This window comes from Ipomoea triloba, chromosome 11 (assembly GCF_003576645.1).
Source record: "Ipomoea triloba cultivar NCNSP0323 chromosome 11, ASM357664v1".
NCBI classification, from domain to species: Eukaryota; Viridiplantae; Streptophyta; class Magnoliopsida; order Solanales; family Convolvulaceae; genus Ipomoea; species Ipomoea triloba.
In genome coordinates, this window is record NC_044926.1 from 8361979 (window position 1) to 8378949 (window position 16971).

Below are 16971 nucleotides of genomic sequence, written 5' to 3' on the forward strand. Positions count from 1 at the left end.
GCTCGTGAAAGTAACAAGAGGAAAACACAAAATATTAGAAAGACAAAAACATAAAAAGGATAAAAAGGAAAAGGTAAAGGTAGGGTTGGGAGCTCAAGGCTACCAACACACACCCCAATACCTACCCTAGCTATATATATATATATATATATATATATATATATATATATATATTATTAAGAAGGCGAAGGCGGAGGATGGCGGTGCAGTTGTGCCGGTGCAGTGGTCGTCGGTGGAAGAGGCGTTGTGGTGGTGGAAAGCAGAGGTGCGGTGGGGGTGGAAAGGGACGGCTAGACAGAGGGGAGAAAGAAGAGGAAAACGGCGAAGGGAAGGGAAGGAGAAGAATGTGGCGGCAGTGGTGAGTGAGGAAGGAAGAAGAAAATGGAGGAAAAGAAAGAAGAGGAAAGGAAGATGGTCGGGAAGAGAGCAAGATGCCGCCTCCGCTAACCCGCAAAGTAAGCGGAGGCGGCTACTGCCGGAAGGGAAGAAGAAGGCCGGAGAAGCTAGAGAGAAGGAGGAGGAGAATTTTTAGAGAGAGAAGGGTTCCATATGTTGTTGTTGTTGTGTTGTTGTTGTTGTTGTTATTATTATTATTTATTATTATTATACAATAGGATGCAAACCTTAATAGTATATACAATATGATGCAAACCTTAATAGTATAGGAGTGTATTGGGCGGGAAGTTAAAATTTAGGATTTTATTTTTATTAATAATAGTATAGATTACGTTGCAGAGAAGTATATGTACTATATTATTACGATTAGAAAAGTATGAAAGAATATATTGTATTAGGAATTGTGTTAACATATGTTTAATGTACAATTGTAGTATGAATAGAAATTGTATTACTATATTTTACAATATTACGCAAACCTTGATAGTATAAAAGTGTTTTGGATGGGAAGTTAAAAATGAGGATTTTGTTTTTATTAATAGTATAGATTATGTTGCAAAGAAATATATGTACTGCATTATTACGATTAGTAATTTTAATCGAGAATTGTATTACGAATAAAAAAGTATGAAAGAATATATTGTATTAGGAATTGTATTACCATAGTTTAGTGTACGATAGTAGTACGAATAGAAATTGTATTACAATATTTTACAATATTAAGCAAACCTTAAATAGTATAGAGTGTTTTGGGCGGAAAGTTAAAGTTCATGATTTTGTTTTTATTAATAATATAGAATATAGATATAGATTACATTGTAGGAAAATATATGTAATGTATTATTATTACTATTAGTAATTTTAATCTATAATTGTGTTACGAATAGGAAAATATGAAAGAATATATTGTATTAGAAATTGTATTACCATAGTTTAATTTTAATGTACAATTGTAGTACGAATATGAATTGTATTACTATATACTTTACAATATTAGGCAAACTTTAATAGTACATGAGTGTTTTTGACGGGAAGTTAAAATTTGAAATTTTGTTTTTATTAATAGTATAGATTTGATAATTTTAATCATCTAATCTTATCTAAAAAAAAATTCTAATAAATGACATGATATATGATACTTCCTCCATCACATTTTGTTTGTCTAATTTATTTAAGAAGACTTGACTCTCTATTTTTAATATAAAATTTATATATTTAGAAACTATATTAAAAGTAGTATTAAACACACAAAAAAAACTAAATTTAAATATAATTAAAATTATTAAAGAGAATAAGCAATGAAAAAAGAGTTGATCTAACTAATAAAATAGTAAATTGGACATACAAAATGAGACAGAGATAGTATAATATAATAGATTGTTGTTTATTATAAAAATAATGTTCAAATAGTCCATCGAATTGCATGTAGTGATGCAATTGTTATGTGCAACAAATTATTTTGTGGACGGTTCAAAACATCGTCGTGAATATTATGAGTAAAAATAATTTGCATTATGTGTTAGAATAATAAAACATCTGGGATAATATAAATATATAATGTACATTATGTTTTAAAATAATGTGCATTATGCTTTAGAATAATGTACATTATGTTTTAGAATAATGTACAGTATGAGTTATAAAAATGTATGTTGCATCTTGGCGCGCGAAATAATAAAATTAAGCAAAACGACGTTATTTTTAGACCGTAGTTCACACAATTGTGTGAACCACGAACCACGATCCATGCAATAACTATTGGTTATGTGCCACTGAACCTTAAAAAGAGCATTTGGATTCATAAATTAATGAATTTCATGTAATTCATTTAAGTTTCGATATAACCCTATACTACCACGTTACCGAGCGCCACATAAAATTTTTAAAATACTAAAATTTAAATACCTGAGTATATTTTAATAATGAGTTTATTTTATTTTTTGTCCTACATTTATATGTGGTAATTCATTTTTAGTTTTTTTTTTTTCAAAACATCATCATTTGGTCGTGTAATATTATTGTGGTATGACCATTTTTTGTACTCTATCAATAAAACAATTTAAATGTCCTTAAATACAAAAACATTTCAGTCTTCAATTATGAATTTTTTCAAAAAGATAAACATAAAAATGTAACAGATCAACCCACTTTATATTAAAAAGATCAAAATATCATTGTACTTAATAGAATTTCAACGATAATGTTGTTGGAGGACTACCCTCCCCTGTATGTCTCAAGGCAACTTACTTCCATTCACCACTTGTGAATGAGTTTGAGTGTAAAAATTTCACCAACAATAAGGTGGTGTCTAAGCATAATTAGGCCTAATATATTAACAAGCTTTGAAATAAAATGTATATATAACTAAAGTGGTGTGATGAATTAAAAACCAAAAAAAAAANAAAAACCAAAAAAAAAAAAAAAAAGTAAGCTCCAAAAGTTATATACAAACTGCCCATGGCACATTGTGGAAGTTATAGAGAGAATATCATTCATAGAAGGAAACAAAAAGGTTTGAGTCCAATAGCAAAAAAACAACAAGATTTTTAAAAGAAAATCACTTTTGTTTTTCTAAGACACAGAGAAAAATTCAAAACCTCTTGCAAACTACGAGTATGAACAATGCCAACCTTAGCGAATGAAAGCAAACAAGTAATGGGTTGACGAAAAATATTTCATTCCTCGAGCCTAGCTTAGTGCAGAGAATTTTGTGTGAGCCAAACTAAGCCGTTACTTCCAAAACATCGGGACACAATGTTGTCACCATTCGGCTTCATTCCATCAACCTTCCAAAAATAATTTGGGACAAAATTGCGTTAGGGAATGAAAAACAATACAAACAATCAAAACTTCACTGAATAAGGTAGCTGTGAAAATGAATATTATTGATAAGCATATCTCAAGTTGCCACAAGATTGGGCACACACACAGCAACTCAATGGAATGCAGAGATTTTCGTAGAAACCCCAAAATAGAAACTTGTTTGTTCAATAGAAATATACTCACTAGACAATAACAATTTTCGTTTTTGTGGAGGCAACGGGAAGATCCAAAAGCTCCTGCATAATTCAAGTAGAGTCCTTTTTGCAGTAATTTTTGTCACGAACAATGATAACCCTTTCAAGTGTTGAAAAACTGGCAAGTAGCTTCTTAATGAAAAGCATTTTAGAATGTGACCCTTTAAATGAGATAAACTTCAAAGCATGGAGCATCTTATTTGTTTGAGCCACAATATGAAGTTCCAACAAGGCGTCCATACATTCAGTAGGCACTGAATTGACCTATAGACAAGCATCAAATACGGAGAAAAGAAAACTCAATCAAATCAACATTTACACAAAATTTTATCCAGAAAAGCAAAACAATATGAAAATGGAACAAATGAACTATTTATCAATGAATATGAAGATTACCCAAAATAAATTGATAACCAGTTTGAGTAACTTAGGGCATAATCGCAGCAAATGAGCAAGCACAGAAAATGATCTATCACTTTGGGTATAGAATCCTTTGTAACATGAAAGCTTAAGGTATTTCACATTTAGTTGAAATCCCATCCCGGTAAATTCTTTAACAAATCCCTTAAAAATCAAATAGAAAGAAAGTAGAATCAATTCCTTTAAAAGAATTTATAAATAAACAATAGTCAGATAAGAAAAGTTATGGCTAAATACTTGGACACAACCACCCAAATTAAGTGTAGAAATAGATCTCAAGTCCAAGTTAACCGGGAGAAATTTACCCAACCCGTTAGATAAGCAAGATTTGATTGTTAAACTACGCAGCTTTGGAGTAGTAATGTCAAAATAAAACATGTTTTTACAGCTGATAAATAACAAATTCTCGAGTGCAGGAACATCAATAGCGCGATCTAGACCATTTATAGGACCAAAGTCAACACATTCAAAACAAAGTGAAGCAACATTAGGTAATATGGAAGGGAAATTGATTGGACCAACAATAACACCACAAAGATACAATCTCTTAAGTGTTAAGCAAGAAAATATGCAACTTGGCAACCGATATGCGCTTTCTTCAAAACTAATGTAGATTTCTTCAACACCTTTCTGTGCGACTAAAAGTAACCATTCGTTGAAGTCATAAGACCGAGACCTAATTGCAAGTTTCCCAACATTATAACAACTCAGAACAAATTTCCGAATTGTTCCTTTGTGCAGCAGGAGAACTTTGTTGATCACATATAAACTTGCACCTGATTTCCTCACATAGTTGCTAGCACGACTATGTTTATTATTAATATAATGAAAGAACCCAAAATCAAAATTGAGTTGGGTAAGACGAAGCCAAACATCTCTCCAAATGGAAGATAAAACAGCGGTCTTAGCAGCATCTTGAATTGGCAAGAATCCCAAGATGTGGTCAAGTACATCCGCGGGAAGTTGACTGATTCTATCTCTCACTGGTGCCATAATCCAATAACCTTAACCTATGCAAATTAACTAACAAATGAATCAAAATCTAAAACATAGTCCAAAATGGGCTTAACTTAGCCATAATAATTAAATTGCAGGTCTTAAACACAGACATGTTTATAGAATATATGCCAAACATCATACATGGATTATGCAGAGTAGAAATAAGAAACAAACAAATTTCTAGCATTCAAACTTTGTAAACCTAAATTTTTTATCCCGAAATTTTAAAATCAAAACTTAATCCACATTGCTTTAAAATCCAGAAGAATGTATACAAACATACGTACACGCACAGCAGCAAAGCAAATTGGGTTTGAGAGAAAAACCTGGAATCCAAACGCCGAAAGAGGAGAGAGCGTCGGAGGAGAACCGTTTGAGTTTGGCTTGCTTTTTTGATAACAGAGCACAGGTAACAAATACTGAAATCTTCCTTTTATATTTATAAAGCAACAACTCCAGCATAATTCATTTTCCCGCTAACAAAAAGCCGACGTCGTTTTGGGCCTTAGGAGTGAAAATATATGAGGATTTTACTTTTATATATAATATAAATATAAATTAGGATTAATATTTGATGCACCGCCGATGTATGGATGCTATACACCGGCGGTTAAAGAGAAGATGCCACATCATTAAAAAACAAAGTCAATATTAACTAGGTCCTTTTTTGCAAAATATCTAAGACTTAGTATTTTATTAGGAAACTATTTTATTTCTAATTAACAGAATATATCTACTTTCCTAAACATATTTATTACTTAATTATTATATATCTAATTTCCTACCCATTTTTAATTATTAGATACGGAGTACATTATTAATTCTTCCAATTTTAAATCAGATACAATATTATTATTTATTTATTAATAATATAATCAAATATTATAATCAACTATGTTAGTAAAAGCTTTATAATATCTATTAATAATATAATTAAATATTTTACTAAATAGAATTACCAATCAATTTTAATAATGATCATTGATTTATTCATAATGAAATTAAATAACCCAGTAGGGTAGCTCAAGTGGCAAGTGAGTTCTCTTTGTGGGGAGGAATCTCGAGAGAACCCGGGTTCAATTCCCACAAGTGATGATTCCCCTTGGGCCAGCTCCCGTGTCTCCTGGAGCGAATATGGGTGGACCAGGTTGTCGCGTAACATTTATCAATTAATTTTAATTATAGTTGATTATAATATTTAATTATATTATTAATAAATAAATAATAATATTGTATCTGATTTGAAATTGGAAGAATTAATAATGTACTCCGTATCTAATAATTAAGTAATAAATATGTTTAGGAAAGTAGATATATTTTGTTAATTAGAAATAATAGAGTTTCCTAATAAAATACTACGTCTTAAATATTTTTCAAAAAAGGACCTGGTTAATATTGACTTTTTTTTTTTAATGATGTGACATCTTCTCATTAACCGTCGGTGTATAGCATCTATACATCGGTGGCGCATCAAATATTAATCCTATAAATTAATATGTCTTTTTTATACGGTATTATGTTATTACGTTAATACATGAATATAAAAATAATATTACCAATTAATAGATACTCCGTATTAGTTAATTTTCATTTTACATTTTCTTACCAAATAAGTTTTATTAATTATTTGACCAATAAAATATTTAATTAATTGACTACAAAAGTTAGGACGGGAAAATAAAATAGGAGAATTTTACTTAGTATAGATAGATTTCATTGCATAGATGATTTGTTTCTTGAGGCTATTCACACCCTTGCAATCTTCTCTCACTTTTAAAATGTCATATTATAAAATTTACTATTTTTACTCTTCATCCATGCAATTCTCTCACTTCTTTAAAAAATGATCATACTTCCATATCACCTTATTAAAAAATTTATTTTTAATCAATAAAGTAATAATAATAATTATTTCAATAATAAACAAATCAAAAAGGCAATTGCATGTCAGTTGCAATTATGACACACAAATTGCATTTGTTGCAATTCTTGTGTGTTAGAAACTTAGAATTGCAACAAATCATCCTTAAATAAAATTAAAAAGAAAATAAAAAAGTCACATAGGATTTGCAATTGCCATCTTCCCATGCGTGTGGATAGCCTGAGAGAATGATGAGTAATTCTCAAGAATCTTTACCATTAAAGTATTTTTGATACTTAAAAAATATTCAACATAAATATTATCTGACATGGGACATATGAAATTATATATTGTACACAATATAGTGACACTGAATTTAACCACATAGTAAACCCTAAAAAAACCGAAACGAAACCCGAAACGCCCACCCTAAATATGGTTGCAGTAAGCAGAACTCAGCTTTGCCATTGAATTTTGAATTCTCATTTACAGATCAGCATTGCATACTTAAATGCTAAGATTAACATATGTATGAGAACATGTTTAAGAGCTGGTGCCCAGTTTTTCATTTCTAACATATCAGAAACAGATAGATATACACAAGAAAAATGTCATCTAGAATATAGCTAGAGGCAAGCTAAAAATCTGGACTGCCCTCTTCACTTCTTCAACATCAATGTCTATCAATTTTCCAGTCTTGGATGAAATGGTTGCACACTTTTTTTCTTCCCCATCTGGGACAAATAACCTCGCCTTCTCCTCGGAACAGAATAATCCCACGCTGTATTGAAGAAAATAAGAACACAATTTGTCAATAACCTATGAATTATGAATGAACCCTCCTCTGGGGTTTGCATATTAATACAACATTCAGAATGGATTTCCTTTCCCTAGTTACAACGAAACAAATGGATATACCTTGGCTTCTGTCGAGCTTGTGCAAGTTGAATGGCAGCGGTGTTTGTAGCTATCACCCCAGCAGAATCATCCACCAGGGCAGCAAGCTAAAGCAAGAAATTCATATGTAAATGTTTCATATCAAGATCAGTTACAGGGCGAAAACTAGTTTCAAAAGGTCTTGTCGTTATGCAATCGAAGAGTTAGTGATGGATCTTAGCGCTATTGGGAGTCAAGCACACTTAACCGAGTTCTTTGGTTATCTGGTAATCCTTCTTAATACCAATTGGTGATAAGTAGGTGGACATTAACCATTTAACCACATCTGGTGAGCAACAGAGCCACAGTTGGATGGCAGGATGCTGAACTTGGTCATCCAAGTCACAGTCCCAACAGTTAGTTAATGATTGGTGCAATGGATTGAGTAGAGAAAGACAAACCTGGCTAGGCGTGGTAATGAAGACTATATTAGCATCATCTCCAACCGCATCTTCCACATTCACTCTCTCTTTCTCGTGTGGGATCACAAAGAGTGGTTTCAGTCCCCTAATCAATCGATAATGTTAACCATTTGTATGTTTCAAAAGCCACTTTAAAGTTTAATCCATTCATCATATCATCTGAAAGTCTAGCAGTTTATTAGGAACTATAGATATACAGAAAGAAAAAGATACCTAATTTCCTTGGTTATCTCAGCCCAAATTTCAATGGGAAGCAAACTATCAGTATCACCTCTAGACTGCATTGAAGCTTTCGAATCTGATTTCATCCCATGAATCACGATATATTTGCCCTTTTGTACCCGAGCATTGATATACTTTTTCTCCACTACTTCCCTCACCTTTCTGGGGATCAAAACCTTAAGAGGCGGCACAGGTGTTCGAGGAACCTTTCGCCCCGGTCTACCCAACCAATGAAGCATATCCTTATACCTACACCAGAAACACATCCAAAACAAGTCAGCCACAAGACAGTGTTGGATCCCACATTTATGAGAAGGCGTTTTGGATGAACTGTGTGGGAGCATTGGCCTTGTGAACTCACTCACATATGGAATCCAGCTTCGGCTAGAGTCGTACTATCTGCTTTGAATGATTCGGTTAGGAACAATCCTGCCCCTGCAGCGTTCACATTTGGATAAACATAGCTGGCTTTGTCCCGGGCAGACGACATAAACAGGAATGCAGCATGCCCAAGCCCAGCAAGTTTGGTTGATATGATCAAATCATAGTATCTATTCTACAACCAAGCAAAGCAAAGTGTTAGGACTTAGGATCAAACGCTTACCAATTAAGCCAAAAGCTATAGTTAGTCTCTGCCCAACAATCCTCCTATCCCCTAACGACTTCGCCCTTCACCTGCCTCCCCCCAATAATCCTCTTAGTCACAAATTGATGGACTTGGCCCTTTACCGGCCTCCGTCCATATGTGACCTTGCTCTGACGTCACTTGTTAGGATCAAACACTTACTACTCACGTCAAAAGATATAGTTAGTAGCAAAGACGCAACTTTATTTCTTTATAGACAGCCATCACATTGGATGTTGGACTTGCCTTTCACCCCCCTAACCACTAATTGACGGACTTGGCCTTTTACCGGCCTCCGCCGAACACAAAGCTATTAGTCAATTACTCTTTAGGTCATAAAGAAAAGCTAAACTTTAAGAAAAACATGAATGTCCCCTGCTAACCTTCATAACTCCAAGAATATCCAACACAGCTGCTGATTCAGGAAAATCATCATCCAGGTCATATGCATCAGCAAACCTCACATTCTTGTTCATCTCATACGTTTGTTTTCCTCTGGCATTCGCGATAATATCGATCTGCACACCGGGGTACCTATCCTTAATCAGCTGAACCGCCGGAAAAAACAGCAAATTCTCGTACACTCCACCATCAACCACACAACAACACCTCCTCACATCGCCCCTGATCTTCAGCCCTAGCGAAGCAATTTCCACATTAAACCCCTTGGGGAATTTCAAGAACCCGTATGGGTTGTCAGGATTATCGGGAGGCCTGGTATCCTCTTCCTGCTTTCCCTCGGTGAACAGAGACCCATATTCCACATCCGGGTCCTCGCCATAGTCGAAAGGGTCCAGCCATGGGTTCCTCTTCTTGGAATTGCATCGGAGAGCAGCCCATTTTTGGGGGGAAATTGTGTGCCCAATTGGATGATTTGTGTTCCAGAAGGGTGCATTTATGAAGTGGGTCGAAGGAATGGAAGGTGAAGTTGTGAGAAAAGGGGAAATGGATTTTGGGAGAGGAGAAGTTGCAGCAGCCATTACTTCCCCTTCAGTGCAAGTTTATCAGTTAAAGTTGTGCACTTTTTCTATTGGATTATATGCGACGGTTTGGAGAACTGAAGTAGACGTTGGATTTAAATGTGTGAAGGGTTGCAGGATAAGTAGGTCCCACGCCCTTCGTCCTTCGCTCCGAAGTGATAACTTTGGTTGCCTGGTATAGAAAGAATGGAGAAATGCTCCCTTTTTTTTGTTTTGTTTTTCTAAATTAATTTTTCAAAACAATAGCTCCATGAACATTACATTATGAGATAGATGGGCAAAAATGTGTGTGAGACTGACTCACGGATCTTTATCCGTGAAACGAGTCAGATCAATATGAAATGTAATAGTTATATTAGTAAATACAATACTAAATTATGAATAAAGTACTTCCTCCGTCTCATTTTATATGTCTGATTTTGTTAATGAGGCTTGACTGAATTTATTTTTAATCCAATTATTTATAATATTATGTTTAGTATTAATATACAAAATTTATATATTTAGAAACTACACTAAAAGTACTACTTCAAAAAAATCAAATTTAAAAACAAGTAAAAAATACTAAAGAAAATAAACAAAGAAGAAAGAGTTGATTTGACCAATGAATAGTAAGTATAACAGATAAAATGAGACAGATGAAGTATTACATTTCATCTTGACCCGAACCGTTTCATGGATAAAGATCCGTGAGACGGTCTCACACACGTGTTGAACCTGGGTATGAGGCAAATCAATCCGAAAAGGCGGGCCAAGTTAATATGGGATAAGTTGAACTTGTAGTTGGCCCCGAGGCCCAAGAGGTCAGTTAGCAGGGTCTGTGGGCTCTACTGAGGTGGTCTAGGATTTGGTCAAGCAAAGACTCTAACCACCTGCCCCTAGTTGGGGGGTGTTTTGCATGGGGCGGTTACGAAAGAGGCCAAGGATCGAATAAAATATGTCGTTTTGTCCTTATTTGACAATTTGTATTGTCATTATTACATCTTTTGTACTCTCATTCCACAAGTAATAATATAATAAGACACTTTCTCTCTTTCAAGCTTCATACAATTTCTTTGTATCTCTTTATCCATTTAATTAATTGGATTTAGTTAATTCGGATCTCTTGGATTAATTTATTTCATCAATGACTTTGTAATTTAAACTCTTGACTTAATTATATTTAACAAATTATATTATGGACTAAGTTCAATTTTTACCAATCAAGAGATTGAATTTAACTGGTGGTGAGAGTACCGACTCAACCGTGCTTAATTGCCTACTTTATAGGACTTATGTCAAGATCTAATCCTGGACTTATGATACCAGTGGTGACAAGGCCGACCTAATCGAAGTTAACGTATATATGTTTATTCAATCTATTCCTAATACAAAACTAGGAACAATACAATTTGTAAAGTAAAATTACATTCATAATAATAATTTAAAATTTTGATAATTACAAACAATATGCTCGGAGCTCATTAGTGCCGACAGGAAAAATAATGCCATGCATTTTTCTGATCATCCCGGTTCGAGGCTTATCGCTAGTTGCCCATGAAATTTGCTAATAACATGTTCAGAAAAGAAACATGGTGCTTGATAAAACTCTAACCGATGATCATGACTCATGAACATATACCATGGTACACAAACCCCCCGAAAGAACACCATTAAATCATTTCATAAACATACACCAAAGAATGCCAACACCATTTTTAAATCAGATACAAATTTATGGTACTCTCTGTAGTTCCAATAGAAAGGTACATTTTATTCCTAATAAATCAATATAAAGTTCATTTATAATTTTGAGATAATGTGAATGGCACTATTTAAAACCGTTTGGAAAGTGACAAGAATATCATGTATATTTATGTACTAGTAATATTCAATTGGTAGAAGGGCATCTATATATCCATCCAGAAGATAATCGAGGTTTGCTTTGATTTGTCCAATACCTCTAAGCTTTTCAGTTCCAATTTATAGCCCCATAACAAGAGATATACAGCCATAGAGATGTACTCCGTAATTACAAGTTAGTATGGCATGTAGTATGGGAATTAAAAATCCTATAACAATAAACAATATCGATGTGTAATTTTTTTTAAGAATACCTTTTAAAAATACCACTACTTTTGTACACCAGACATACTCCAAGATTTGTTTTCCTCTAACATTGTTTCCTCTTAACAACTTTGGTGCGGTGATTAAAATTGAATTGCCCAGGTAAATTATTGCAGGGTTTGCTTAGCCAATGTTAGTAAGGGGAGTAATCGTGAACATAGACTTACCATTAGTGATTGTTTGAAATTGCTCCAGACGAGCAATATCTTAGATAATAATTAATTTATTAATTTATTATTATTGATGGATATATTAGAGACTGACCCAGACCTAACTGACTCGAGGAGAAGTGAGGACGACCCGGACCAAACCGACTCAGCCTTGTGCGCTACACGCGTTAATGCGGATAAAGGGATCCAACTGCCGGCCCTTTTCTCATGGGACGGGTAGGAGAAAGCCTTAGTATAAATTAGTTCATTATTGTCTTGTTGAGACATCTTTCAATAATTGTCTCACTTTGTAATCTTCTTACAACACTGTTATTAATACAAATCTTGTCTTCGTGACACATATTCCTTTGTATTTTCTATTTCTTTATCAATTTATTTATTCCTATTATTATTGAGGTATGTAATTTGGGTTACCGAACAAATTTAATTCATCAATTATAATTTTAATTTTTTAGAATTATTTTAGAAAATTGTGTTGCTCTGTCGATTGTAGAGGCATTGGGAGCCCTATGTGTTGTGGAGAGATTATATCCCTTCCACATTCCATTATCGTCCCGAGAGATTTTTGATAATTTGAGTCCTCTTATAAAATACTAATGTGATTGTGATGAGATCAACATATATTGAATTCCAAGAATCCCCAAAGCACTACCGATTCAGAAGAGGCAGACTGAATGATGCTGAAATGATTCCAATGTTTTTACTTACTTTTTTTCTTTTTTTCCTCAAATAAAACAATACTATTATTTACTTTTTTTTTCTGAACACATGAAAGACCCCAAGTGGTTATTTTTTGTAACTCGGAGGACATCTTTTGATCTGTTTAAAACTTTGGGTCTATAGCTGGCAATACGCAATACTTGGAAGACCATTTGAGGTATTAATTTTTGATATCTTTGGTATCAGAGCATACTAATTTAGTATCAGAGCAAAACTAATTTAATATCGAAGTAAGTAAAGAAGTTTCAAGTGATTGACTATAATTAATTAATTACTCATTATTTGTACCTATAATTTATACATTTCAGACTACCACATACTTGTACCATTTATGTTGACCTTCATGATTAGGATTAGTTTCCTAATGTACTCCTTAAGGCAGTATTCTTGAGTCTCCATTGATTTCCAGTCTTGCTGATGTAACAGGTCTTCTTTCTCAAAAGTTTCAAACCTGAAAAAGAAAAAAAAAACACAAAATCTACATTCACAACATTATATAATGCTTTCCTGATAGTTGATAAGTCTTTTAGACAATATTAAGTAAATTTATAATTTGACCATAAAACCATCAATTTTTCACCTACATGATATTAGTCTCAAACCACTAACAAAAACATTAAAACAGTATCACATGCTCAGAACTGTACCTTTATTAGCATCTATATGTTTCTTACTCAAGAAACCATTGGATACTGATTCCTTGCAGATTTCAACTTATTTCAATACTCTGATAAATAGAAGGTCAAATATATGATTTCATTCAACAAATCCAACTGGAAGGTCCAACTAATTTTTATATTTTGATTTACAGGGACCATGACTGGTAGGGTGATTATATAACTTCAAAAATATCTTAAATATTGTTATTGAAAACTTACTTGAAGACATTAAAGTTATAGAAAATATGTACAGAAAATAACTTTAAGACATGTATAAGTGTTCCTATATTCTGCTTATTTGAAGGCATGAAAGTTACCTCAATGTGTGATCTAGTGAGATATTTTTCCCAATGACTAACATTTGAGACATTTGTAGGCTTTCAAACTGAAGAGGAAACAAGATAGACACAGAGAGTTGATAGCTGACACAGAAAGTGTGTTAGGGATATTATCTGGATAAAGTGTGTTAGGGATATTATCTGGATATACATGCTTCAAAATGAATAGAACCTGAGATAAAGAATCAACATATATTCGTTTTAAAAACACCAGGAACAAAATATCCTCATCATCATTTCAGAGCATTATCCTCCACAGCGTTCTAAAGACTTATTTATATTGTCCTAGGTTCATAGGTGCATTAATTTTAAAATAAATGTTTAGTCATGAAGATGGCAACAATCATCTTCAATTTAAATTTATTATGCTTAATCCAAAATATGTTTAATGAATTCGAATTCCCCCAAAAAATGTCCAAAACGCCGTAATATCCACTAGGGAAACCAAAAATATAGATATAGATATAGATGATGATAAATACTTTTGAATACAATTGTTAATTCTTAAATATATATTTGAAACTTATTGAATTTGATTGTTAAATTTTACGTGTTCAATTAATCTTTTTTTTTTTACATTCAATATGTCAATTACTTTTGTCAGGTGACGAAAGCCGACAACGAAAATAAGTAGCTACTCAAGTTGCTTTAAGGAGTCCTATGTGTTGTAGAAGGATTATATCCTTCCAAATTCAATTATCGTCCCGAGAGATTTTTGATAATTTGAGTCCTCTTAGAAAATACTCATCAACACTATAATATATACAACAGTTTGGCATTTGTGAAGTTGTTGAGTATCCTTATCGTAGCAAATGAGACCTGGATGCACAGATAGGGTAAGCACGTTAAAGTTTATTTAATTAGTTAACTAATTTTAATCTAACACTTCAATTTTAATTTTGTTGCAGTTTCAAAAATATAAGATTAAAGAATTTTAGAAATTAGATACATTTAAGGATGAAGAAAAAATACTAGCTGTTATAACGAAATGCCAATAGTAAGGTGACATATATCTTCAACCTCTAGCGGACCTTAAAAGCCTAACCTAAGCTTTATTTATATGTTTATGTATTTATTTATTTATTAAACTAAATATAATGTTTTCATTAATGTATTTAGGAATTTTTTTATGCTGAAGAAATATATTTGGTATGCAATGCACATTTCGTCCTGATTATAAGATACGCCACCATAGTTTGCATACCCTGCTATGAGATAAAGAATAGCTGGGAACTAGTTGACTGGGGAACTAGTTGACTGGGGAACAAAAGGATACGTCATTCTAGCCAGGTGCACTATCCCTAGAGTAATTGTGATGAGGTCAGCATATATTGAATCCCCAAGGCTGATTGATGCCGAAATGATTCCCATGTTTTTACTTGTTTTTTCTCTTTCTTCCCTCAAATAAAACTATATTATTTTTTACTTATTTTTTTTAACACACAAAAGACCACAAGTAGTTATTTTTCTGTAACTTGGAAGACATCTTTTGATCAGTTTAAAACTTTGGATCATAGCTGGCAATACTTGGAGACCATTAGAGATATTATTTCTTAACCATTGGACTTTAATTTGGTATCAGAATATACTAATTTAGTATCAGAGCAAAACTAATTTAGTATCAGAGTAAGTAAAAGAAGTTTCAAATGATTGACTATAATTGTCTTCCCAAGAGATTTTTGATAATTTAAGGTCCTCCTAGAAAATACTCATCAACACTATATTATATATAACAGTTTGGCATTTGTGAATCAGTTCAATATCCTTATAGCAAATGAGGCTTGGATGCGCAAATAAGGTAAGCATGTTAAACTTTATTTAATTAGTTAACTAATTTTAATCTAACACTTCAATTTTAATTTTTTTTGCAGTTTCAAAAACATAAGATTTAAAAAATTTAGAAATTAGATGAAGAAAAAATACTAGCTACCTTAAAGCCTAAGGTAAGCTTTATTTATATTTATATGTTTATGTATTTATTTATTTATTAAATTAAATATAATGTTTTTCATTAATGTATTTAGGAAATTTTTGATGCTGAAAAAAAAAAATTTGGTATGCAATGCACATTCCGTCCTGATTATAAGATATGCCACCATAGTTTGCATACCCTGCTATGAGATAAAGAACAGCTAGGGAGTTGACTGGGGAACAAAAGGATACGTCATTCTAACCATGCGCACTATCCCTAGAGTAATTGTGATGAGGTCAGCATATAGTGAATTCCTAAACCTCCAAAGCAGTATGAGAGAAGTAGAATAATTCACTGTTTGATGCCAAAATGATTCCCCATGTTTTTATATGCTTTTTCTCTGAAGTAATGAATGCACTCTCTGAGGCCCGAGATGACCCTCAATCAATACAAGTAGGGCTCGGGATTAATTATTTAAAACTGCTAACAAAATTTTTATGTGTTTGCTTCATTGAAGTGATACATAGTGTTCAAAACTTTTGGACTATAGCTGGTAATACCTCAACGCGAAGGCATAGGGTAGTCATTTCGCCTGTGACAGAGATAGATTTTTGTTTAAGCCGGGAGAGGGAGCGTTCTAGAGGCGATGATAGTTCTCAAGTTAAACAGGCGATGTCGTCGAAGATGAAACCGAACCTTGTCTCACCAGCGAAGTCGAAGCAGATTCAAGTAGTAGATAATGATTTGAGGGCTGTAAGTGACAATGCAACATCGTCAGAGCAATTAGCGATCTTGAGGGAGACGAGAAGAGACGAGGTGGCGGAAGGGCTTGGAGCTGTCGCAGACGGTGGTGGAGTTGTGGAGGGGCGAGTAGGGATCCTTTGAGGTAGGGGTTTCCACCGCCATTCTCGCGAACCGCTTTAGTTCATAGTCACGGTAACGGACACTCGTGAAGGAAAACTCGACGCCGGGCCGTTTGAACCGGTGGATCATGTACACCGTAATGGAGGAGCTGCTGTTGATAAACTCCACGGCGAGGATGTTCAGATCCGCGGCGAGCTGCTGCTGATAAACTCCACGGCGGGGATGTTCAGATCCGCGGCGAGCTGCTGCTGATAAACTCCACGGCGGGGATGTTCAGATCCGCGGCGAGCTGCTGCTAATAAACTCCACGACGGGGATGTTCAG

General features: G+C 33.6%; 1 protein-coding gene and 1 long non-coding RNA gene across 2 annotated transcripts; both read right to left on the bottom strand.

Moving 5' to 3' along the window:
• Positions 1-3102: 3102 nt before the first annotated feature.
• Positions 3103-3668, bottom strand: LOC115995666. The gene is made up of 2 exons (XR_004093549.1): positions 3403-3668; positions 3103-3182 (listed from the first exon to the last, which is right to left on the bottom strand). It is a non-coding gene; the product is annotated as an uncharacterized LOC115995666 (long non-coding RNA).
• A 3464-nt stretch (positions 3669-7132) lies between these two features.
• Positions 7133-9943, bottom strand: LOC115995591 (photosynthetic NDH subunit of subcomplex B 1, chloroplastic). The gene is made up of 6 exons (XM_031234669.1): positions 9282-9943; positions 8639-8829; positions 8265-8522; positions 8031-8136; positions 7612-7697; positions 7133-7474 (listed from the first exon to the last, which is right to left on the bottom strand). The coding sequence occupies exons 1-6, from the start codon at positions 9876-9878 to the stop codon at positions 7309-7311; spliced, it is 1404 nt and encodes a 467-aa protein (XP_031090529.1). The 5' UTR covers positions 9879-9943; the 3' UTR covers positions 7133-7308.
• Positions 9944-16971: the final 7028 nt, after the last annotated feature.